Source organism: Sciurus vulgaris (assembly GCF_902686455.1).
Source record: "Sciurus vulgaris genome assembly, chromosome: 14".
Lineage (NCBI taxonomy): Eukaryota > Metazoa > Chordata > Mammalia > Rodentia > Sciuridae > Sciurus > Sciurus vulgaris.
In genome coordinates, this window is record NC_136475.1 from 35,462,780 (window position 1) to 35,473,258 (window position 10,479).

The 10,479-nt window shown below is 36.5% G+C and overlaps 1 protein-coding gene across 1 annotated transcript; it reads right to left on the reverse strand.

Moving 5' to 3' along the window:
• Window positions 1-2,842: 2,842 nt before the first annotated feature.
• Window positions 2,843-5,019, reverse strand: LOC306643829 (regenerating islet-derived protein 3-gamma-like; the record flags this gene model as incomplete). The annotated part of the gene is made up of 5 exons (XM_079110143.1): window positions 2,843-2,910; window positions 3,213-3,339; window positions 3,948-4,085; window positions 4,263-4,381; window positions 4,941-5,019. The coding sequence occupies 5 exons, from the start codon at window positions 5,017-5,019 to the stop codon at window positions 2,843-2,845; spliced, it is 531 nt and encodes a 176-aa protein (XP_078966269.1).
• Between the last annotated feature and the right edge of the window lie 5,460 nt (window positions 5,020-10,479).

Genomic DNA, 10,479 nt, shown 5'->3' on the forward strand with positions numbered 1-10,479 from the left:
GCTATGAGCATCCAAAGACTATTGCTGTTATTTATTTAAACTAATATTATCTCTTATCTTGATTAAAAATAAGAAAATTATTCACTATTCATTTTTCTTGCTTTTCAATGCTTTTCTTCAAAAATATATGAGTTATTGAATCTCTGTCATTTCCCTTCACCTGGAAGAATTTATTTTTACAATTTTTGCATAGCAGGTCTTTTGGAAGTGAGTTCCCTTAGATTTTGTTCATCAGATAAAATCTTTTTTTCCTCCCTTTTTTTTTTTTTTTTTTTTGGTCCTGAGGATTGATCCCAATATTGCTTAACCCCTGAGCTACATCCCCAGACCTTTTTAGATATTTTATATAGAGACAGGGCCTCACTGGGTTGCTGAGTCCCTCTCTAAATTGCTAAGGCTGGCTTTGAACTTGCAATCCTTCTGCCTCAGCCTCCTGAGCCATTGAGATTACAGGCATGTGCCACCATGCTCAAATCTCCTTCACTTTTGAAGAATAGCACTAGGGTCTATGAAATTCTAGCTTTTCCCTTTCAACACACTAAATCATTCATTCTTCCCATGTTTTTTGATGAAAAGTCTAATTACTATTCGTTTTCCTCTATAGGTAAGCTGTCCCCCAAACCTCTGGTTTCTTTCAAGATCTTTGTCTTTCGTGATCTGCATGCAGTTTGAATATAACAGGCACAGATTAGATTTTTGTTATTCATCCTACCTGGCATCCCTGAGCTTCCTGGGTCTAGGGTTTGGTCTAACATTAATTTCGGAAAATGCTTATGCATTCTTCAATTGTTTTTTTCCTTTCTCATTTTTCTCTTCCTTCTAGTTCTACTATTATGCATATGTTTTACCTTTTGTAATTATTTCACAGTTCTTGACTATTCTGTCCCAAGTTTTCATTATATTTTCTCTTTGCATTTAATCTTGGTAAGTTACTATTAACAAATTTCCGAGCTTACTGACATTTCACTTGGCCATGTCCTATTGACTTATGAACCAAAGATATCCTTCATTCCTATTAGAGTGTTTTCTATTTGTGGCATTGCATTTTGATTCTTTCATGGAGCTTACATCTGTCTGCATACATTGCTCAATTTCCCTGCCCATTGTTTCTTTTTTCCATTGATTCCATCATAATATTAAGTGCACTTATTTTAATTTCTGGGATTATATATAACTCCACAGTCTGTGCCATATCTGAGTCCAGTTGCTGTGCTTGCTTGGTTCCTTCACACTATGTTTTCCCTTGCTTTGAACAACTTTGGTAGTTTTTCTTGATAGCTGCACATGATGTAATGTGTGAAAGGCAGTGAAAAAAAAAGAGGCCTTTTTTGTGAGCTTTATGTTAATTCCCCTGTTTTAGTTTGTGTTTACTGTTTGCTATAGCTGTGGGTGCAAAAGGTTAAGTTTTCTCCAACCTTGTTTTTGTTTCAACTGTTGCCCTTGGGATTCCTTAAGAGATCCTTCTTAAATAGATCCTGCACCATGCACCTTTCCCAAGTATCTGCTATTGAATCACTGTTACACAGTAGTCTCTATACCAGGGGACACATAATCTTATGATTAAATCTCAGTATTTGTGTGGGCCCATGTCCTAGAGCCATGATCTTCAAAAGTATTTTTCTAGTTCTCACTATTATATGTAAGACAAGAAATATAGAGGTGGCTGGAGTTGGGTCAATACCTTACCCATAGGTATTGACATTAATAAGGTCTTTCTACCTGGAAGTAGACCTTTGTTCTGGCAAATGTTCTAGTCCAATTTCAAATGGTTTCTTTTCTCCTCCCTATGCCAAAGCCATGAGGGATTACTATTGACCCTTCTTCATGACAAACTGGCAGGTCCCTGGAGAAAAACCCATGAAATTCTGAATTCCTTACTAAAACAACCTTTCTAAATTTGGGTGCCTTCAAGAGTTTCTCATTCTTACTGCCAATACACACTCAGCATTAAGTAATGTCTCAAAATTTGCATTTAATAATGTAATATCAAATCCAATCATTGTATACAACTATGATGCACCAACACCACTGTGGAAAAATTACCATTTAAATATTCCTAACACTTCACAGCTCTAGAAGTTTCTGCTTCAGATAAGCAGAATATTAAAAGTGTTCTATGTACTGAAGTGCCATGCACATATCAGGGAAAGTATTTTCTCTACTACCTCAAGTTTCTATTAGTCCAAAGAAAAGTTGTTAGTTTAAAATGTGTCCATTTTTTTCCTTGTTTAAAAGAAGGAAGTACCAACATGCAATCCCCATTCTGTTAGCACTGTAACCACAAGCCCAGGTGTCTCATATCTTACTGTAATTTACAAAAGTCACAATTCAAGGAAAAATTATTACTCTCAGAAAATAATTTGAGGAGAAGCACTGTTTAAACTATGACAGACTTCCTTAAGGCTGCTGGTGTCACACCATGAAGGGGACATGGGTGGTGAGTGTATGGAAGAGCAGTGCCGTCATATGTTCCATGAACACACAGCACTGCATGAGCAGGATTAGGCATTTTCCCTTGGGCTTAGATGGAACGGAGAAGAGGAAAGGCTTTCTTCTCAACCATTCTCTCCCCCATCCTAATGATCCTTAGACATAAAAGCACACAAGTATAGCTTATAACTTTTATTTCTTTCTAAGACCTCAGGTCACCAAAAACAAAACAAAACAAAACAAGCACAGAAGAACCTGCAATCAGGGTGGAAGGATGAGAGGAGAGGGAAGCTCAGGATGAGGTGATCAGGTCTGGGGGTTTCCAAGCAATGCTTCCATGGTAGATCTTCACCTTGGACTCTTGTTCATGTTGGAACTATGCACAAATTCAGTCAGTTGGCTCTCACCTGCCCTAGTTCTTGAACTTGCAAACATAGGGCAACTCTCTATCACAGTTGTAATCTCTCCACTTCAGAAATGCTGGAGAGGAAGAAGAGGTAAAATGATTGAGAGAGATGGATTTTGTGACCCCAAAGAAGTGGCATCTCAGGTTCTATCCCGGACTTTCAGATTCTCTCTCATCTTCTTCAGTGTCTGACTACAGAGGAAGAAGACTCAGAAAGGAGACATCAGAAGAGATGGGAGAAAACAAATCAACTTTCTGTTTTTGCTTGCATGAATAAAATTTTGATTTTCACTCAGAAGGATTCCCTGAAGGTCAGGTCCAGGAATGGGTGAGGAGAGATGGGAAAGACCTGGCAGATGACTCATCTAATGCTTACCTGAGTTTCGTGACAAACTTCCACAATAACCACGGTCTGAAGGAGTGGAAGGATTCCTCTCCCAGTTTAAGTAATTCAACACATCAGTGCTACTCCACTCCCATCCAGCACCATTGGATTCTTGGCCCTACAAAGTACAGGATGAAGCCAGATAGGGAGGTGAAAAATTTGAGTTCTGCTTGCATGATCCCCTAGCTGGAATACCTGATTCCCTCCCCACCTTCATGGACTTTCACTTTCTCCACAGGCTGCCTAGAGATCTCTGATGGGACATTCTCCCTTAATTCCTGATTCCTATAAGAAAATCCCAGTCAATTGTTACAAGAGGATTGGAACCACTCAAAAGTTATATGGAACTTGCTTAACATAATTGGAGATGGATTTGTGAATATTCTCTGAAACTCAAAGACAATATGTTTGAAAAAAAAGAAAATATGGATCTTATCTTCAAATTGTATTCCCTCAGAAGGGTATGCTCAGACTACCTAAAGATCAAAGAACTGATTTCCAAAGCTTCACATGAAAATAGTATAAAAGTTGACAACATTAACTTCATCTGATGACAAAGACTTCCACAGAACTCAGGTCTTCAGATGGCCTCCAGGACTTGCCTTCACTCCAAATATCACCCATAGTTTGAGTTCTATGTCCCCTCAGGGTTTTACTGGTATAGAAGAGTAAGCCTTGGTAACAATAACCACTTGAGACATAACAGAAAGAGTATTTGAATCTCACCAGTGTGGGGTCATGGAGCCCAATCCAGACATATTGGTAGCTGTTCACACTGCTCTTGACCAGAGAGGACACGAAGGATGCTTCAGCACCACTGAGCACAGACACAAGGTGTCCTTGAGACCGCTTCTGGCAGGCCAACTGCATGGTTGGGAAGCAAGAAAATAAGAGAGAACCTGAGGCCTCACTGGAGAAGGACAGGGTAGAGGTAGGTAGAGTAAAGGGCATCATCCCAGGAACCCTGGAGGTTGGACACCCTGCCCCTGGGACACACATGACCTTTCCCCTGTCGCCCCAGCCCCACCACTCAGCACTCACATCTGCATCTACCCAGGATTTGGGTGTGCTAAACAAGGCATAGCAGTAGGAGGCATAGGCCTTGGAGCCTTTGGGACAGCTGATGCGTGGAGAGGCCAGTTCCTTCTGGGTGTCTTCACCTGAGTAGAAGGTTATACCGAGAGGGTTGGGGTCAAATAAAGAATGGAGATTGGTGGGAAGGACAACTTAGGAAATGTTTATGAGGTCTTCTTTTGGGAGAAAAACCACAATGCCCACTACCATTGAGTTTTATGTATGCTTTGAGGAATTCTAGATCTCATAATAGGCCAACTATATTTTGGAGCAACTCCTTTCATTTTGCCCTTTCTCCATATTCAGTAGTCTTTGATGCCTCCCACTTTGGGTCCTTCAGTCTTTCTCCTTTCCTATAGTTCATTACTCACCTTTCAGTTTCCCTCTTTAAAACTCTCCACCCCAAAACATATATTAGAAGTTTCTAACAAAATGAAAAACCACCTCATTCCACTGATAATAGACCACACTGGTGCTTTCATCACTATTAATCTGAAGAAAGGCAGGATGATGGAGGGACACCAGACAGTCTCCCTGAGTGAGGATGTACCTCATCTTACCCCATGAGATATACATGACCCTTCTTTCTCTTCTTGGATCTGAACACTCATAGACAGCATAGTGCTAGAGGCAGAGATATCTCACCTTGCACCTGAGACAGGAGCATGAGGCAGGAAAGCAACATCCAGGACATGCTGGGCAGGGCCATTGGAGACAGCAGCATGCCTATTAGTGAAGAGACAATCAGATCACTGAGGGAAATGTGCTCAGAAAGAAGACATGTAGAGACCCCATGTCCTCTTTTTATTCCTTTGTCAAAGTCAGTATGGGTACATTTGATCTTGGTCATACTCATTCTCTTCTATAGACCTGAAATGAATTGGGGAATCTAAAATCTCTATTTCTGAGAGCTCCTTGGGTAGCCTTTTCTGAGTCTTAGACCTTCCACGTTTTCTGAAAGAACAGGTGCCCTCCTCCACCTGCTCCTTTAATCCCTGAGCTTCTAGAATCCCTGCCATCCATATCCTATTCTTGCATTCCTACTTACCTCTCTGGTAGTCACCTGGGGTGGTTTGTAGAATCAGGAATGATGGATTTTATAAGAGGATCTAAAGGAGGGGCATTGATAAGAATAACAGGAATGTGTAGGCATGACCTCAGTCATGAATACAGCTTGGCATTGGTTCAAGGAATTCTTAGCACAGGGAAGCCGCTTTTCCTGGAAAGTGCTTAGAATTGTTATAGCTCGGGCTTCTTTCCAGTTAGTATGCCAGCTTTTCTACCACTAACAGGTGAATTAATTTGTTTTCTTCATGTATTTCCTTGTCATGGGCATATCTCATGAAATTTATTAACATTTTAAAGGTGAAAATCCAAAGTTCTTTAGATAGCTCAAGCATTTACTTCTATACATATATTACATATATTTCTTTTGACCTTGTGTAGTGAGATTCAATAAGTCATGGGTCAAAAGTGAAGGTGAGTATAAGAATTACATGTGGCAGAGACAGGTAAGGATAGAGAGAACTGAAGCTATGATAGTGATGGTGATGGTGATGTTTGAACATGTTTGTTAATTTATTTAAAATTCTAATTATCAGTGAACAAGGGTGCCTTTTTCCCCACATCCACTCCAATACCTATTATTGCTTGTGTTCTTGAAAATAGCCATTCTAATTGGAGTAAGATGATATCTTAGAGTTGTTTTAATTTGCATTTCTCTAATTACAAAAGATGTTGAACACTTTTTCATATATTTATTAACCTGTATATCTTTTTCTATAAAGTGTCTGTCCAGTTCCTTGACCCATTTATTGATTGGGTTCTTTGTATTTTTGGTGTAAAGTTTTGTAAGTTCTTTATAAACTTTGGAGATTAGTGCTCTATCCAAAGTGCACTTGGAAAAGATTTTCTCCCACTCTGTAGGCTCTCTTTTCACTTTATTGATTGTATCCTTTGCTGAGAAAAAGCTTTTTAGTTTGAATCCATCCCATTTATTGATTCTTGCTTTGATTTCTTGTGCTTTGGGAATCTTGTTAAGGAAGTCTGGTCCTAAGCCAACATGATGAAGATTTGGGCCTCCTTTGTCTTCTTTTTGGTGCGGGGCTAACAATCAGATGAAAGAACCTACCTTGCCTTTCTTCTGAAAGATGTAGCTTCCCTAATATATAATGACAATGTGATAGAAATAGGAGGCAACGAGGGAGCACAAAGCAAAGTGGGAAAGTGATCAAGTGATGTATATCGGAGGAAAACAAATAGATACTTAAAGAAGTCACAACAGGATTGCAGAAAATTATGAATCTTAACCTACTCCCATAGAAACCAGACTTCTACTGCAGTGGGATATTCACTACTCCTAGGCTCCTAGTGAACTCACCTGCAAGTTCCATTGCATTCTTACTGAGAGCATAGTCAGCTTCACTTACCTATATTTTAAAAAAAAAATTAGTTTAGGTTTACTTCTGAGTCATCAATTTGTCACCTCAGAAAAATGTACTATGTGATCATACACTTTGGTTCAGTCTCATATTTGCCAATCTAGGTAAAAGGTAGGGTTAAGGTTAGTATGTGTAGATTGGCAGGGGTTGTAATGAGGTTGTGCAATTAAGGTCTTCATTCATGAACTCAATATCCAAAAACCAAGATTTTTTTCTCTTTTTTTACAAATGGACTTGAAAGTGTGTAAACACAAAACAATTACTGTAGTGAACACATGGTGGATATTTGTAAAGTTTAAAAAATAAAATATCATCATTGTGATAGTTTGGGTGATTTGGGAAATAACTAGATTAAAATAAATAACTAGATTAAAATAACTAGATTAAAAGATTCACTTAAGAAAAAGTGAATAACAGCAATCACAAATCCAAAATGGAATATGTCTCCAACATTGAAAAATTCAATATCACAAAAGAAAGTTGGTTTTTGTTTTTTGTTTTTTTTTTTTTTTGCGGTGCTGGGGATTGAACCCAGGGCCTATGCTTGTAAGGCAAGCACTTTACCAACTGAGCTCTCTCCTCAGCCGGAAGAAAGATTTTTAACATTAAAAGACTCTAGAGAAATATAAAAACCAAATCTAGCAAGTAAACTGAGTCTTATTTAATGAGTCATCTGGAGGACAATTGGGAAAATACAAATATGGACTGATATCTAGTTATGCTAGAATTTAAAATTTTCTTTCTTGTAATAACAATAGAGTTAAGTAAAGATTTTCTTACACTTCAGATATTTATTATTTATATTTTTATTTTGAGGCATTTGGGGTAAAATGTCATTATACTTGCAGATTTTGATTTCAAGAAAAGATGTGTATGTGGAGAGAGAGATAAAAAAAAAAGACAAATATTGTAAAATGATAACAGTTAATAACCTAAGTGGAAGATATAAGGATGTCCATACTTACTTTCAACTTTTCTGTGTGTTTAAAATTTTCCAAAGAGAATATTATAATTTAACTTACAAGACCCCATTCAGTGATAACACATATGCAGTTTTCCTATCATTATCACTAATTAGAAATAGTAAAATAGAGCAATATTATTCTTTATACAAACACATTAAAATGAAAATTTATAAATCTAAATAAAATATTAAAGTATTATAAATAAATAATAAAAATATATGAAGAGTTCCACTGTTGGGCTACCTAATATATGACTGTATAAACAAATAAAACAAGGAAGCACAATGATATAATCAATATTCTATGTCTAATCAGATAAAGTAATTACATCCTCAGAGTTAAAAAGAGTGATCAAGTCATCAGACTCCACCTTTCAAAGCATAGCTTGAATAACTTTGAGGGTGAAATACCTGTGCATTCATATATCTGCAAGGTGGTTTGTTTCAGGCCACAAGAACAAGAAACTGATATCTTCAAAGGCATGAGCCAAGTTATGGGGGCTCTCCATGGTCTCTTTTCCTTCTCAAACTGGGCTTGGTTTACTCTCCTAAATCTGTCGCATTATTACACATACCACAGTTAAGCTTAGGCCCTTCCTCAAGAGTTCATTAAAACTCATTTGCTTTGTTTTTATTTGAAAGAATGGAAAATTTTAATATACCTTAAGGTTATAATATCCTTAACTTCAATTTAAGACTTTTGTTTCACATGGTGACTCACTAAAACTAAAGCTGAGTCATTTTTGTTTCGTTTATAATTGTTCTTTGTAGCAATACTTACTAGCTAGGCAGTGAGTGATTTCTTCAATATTATATATACCAGGCTGAATTTGGGTTATTTACAATTCACTTCTTAGCAAAAAGAAATCCACATTCTTGGAATAACCAAAGCTAAATTTTAAGGAACTGTGTTTGCCAAAAGATAAGATTGCTTACTTGGATGTTTTATCTCTATTATCTTCCTAGTTAAATATTTTCAGATAAGCCTTTATATAGTTAGTTTTAGAATCAGGAAATGATCCCTTTGCAAGAGTCCCGTTTATTTGTTCCAAGGATAGCAGAATGCAGGAGGTTCCTGGAAGAAGGTTCAGCAGGGCCCATAGTCAAAAATAGCCTTGAAATATATCTTCCTGGAGATTTATCAGCAAAGCACCCTTCTTTGAGATATATTAATCATAACTCCAGGATATTACCTTAGTCACTTTATCTTATCCTAAGCCTGTCAGAAGAAATGAGAAATTATTAAAATGAGGTTCCATGTACCTTCTAAAATAAGGCAGAGTGACAAAACTTCCAAGTCCCGGAAGCCAATAAGCAAAGTTATCAAAGAATTGGAATGCTGATGCCACAGTTACTGGAATTTGGGCAGTCATATGTAATCAATGAGCAGTAACTGTCCTATGACCTGTGTAGTTATTGGAGGCAATAAAGTTTTTTTATCAGAAAATTGTGTCAATTTTTATTTCATTTCAAACTCTCACATTGATTTTGGAACAGTTTTCTGCTGTGTGTCACATTAGCTCTTCTAATACGCCTACTGGGTATTTTACAAAGGCTACTGCTTACGATTAAATTTTATTTTAGGATAGGCTAGTCATAATACAAAGTTTTCTTCATTTGGGGAAAAAATTGAGTTTGTCTCCACCTGATTAGCATCAGTTATACTCACATAGCTTGTTCATCTGCAGATCTGAACTTTATTTCCAGAGTTCACATTTCTATTGGTAGAAAATAAAAATAAGAAAAATATCCAAAATCAAATTTATTTTATTTTATTATTAATTACTTTTATGATACCCCAAACATGTATATCCTTACAACCCAGAATTAATAATCATATCTTGCCATCTTTGTGTGTCTTTAATTGTTTAAAGAAATAAAAAAGCAAAAAGAAACAGCAATGAAGAAATAATAGAGTATTAGTCCATTTATATCACTCCTAAGTCCCACTTATCTTTCTGTTTAGAAAATTGGATTAGAATTGAATGCTAATCATTTTTCCAATTTAGGCTATTAATAATTTATTGCATAGAGATATATCAATAAAATATCTATATTACAATTTCATTTTTAGGTTTATATACATGTATCCTATTTCATGTAACATTCTGAAACTCTTGTTAATTCAAACTTAGAATTTAATGTCTATTTACAGAGAAATAAACAGTTCTTATTATTGATTGGAAAATATATTTATTCGTATATGTATTTAACAACTATGTAGCCATTCCTCTACTGGTGGAAATTTACCATATTGTATTGGCTTAAAAAAAGGAATTTGTCACATTTAAAATCAATGAAATCTGAATACAGTGCAAATAGCAGCAAATATGTTTTCCATCTTTGCTATGTAGGTCAAAATACATAAACTTCTATAAAGGATCAGATATATCTGTAGGCTATCTCTGCTCTGACAGAACTACTCAATTCTGCCATTGTGGTGTGAAAGTAGCCAATGACATTAAATAAATTGTTGAACATGTCTGCATTTTAGCCCAACATTAATTATGAACATTGAAATTTAAATTTATACTTTTTTTCTATGTCACAAAGTATTATTCTTCTTTTGGTTATTTTCCCACAATTTTAAAATACAAAATATTATTCTTAGTTCATGGGCCATGCAAAAACAGGCAGTGGGCCAGGCATGGTGGCACATACCTGTGAGCCTAGCAACTCGGGAAGCTGAGACAGGAGGTTTGTGAGTTCAAAGCCAGCCTCAGCAAAAGCGAGGCACTGAGCAACTCAGTGAGACCCTGTCTCTAAATAAAATAAAAAT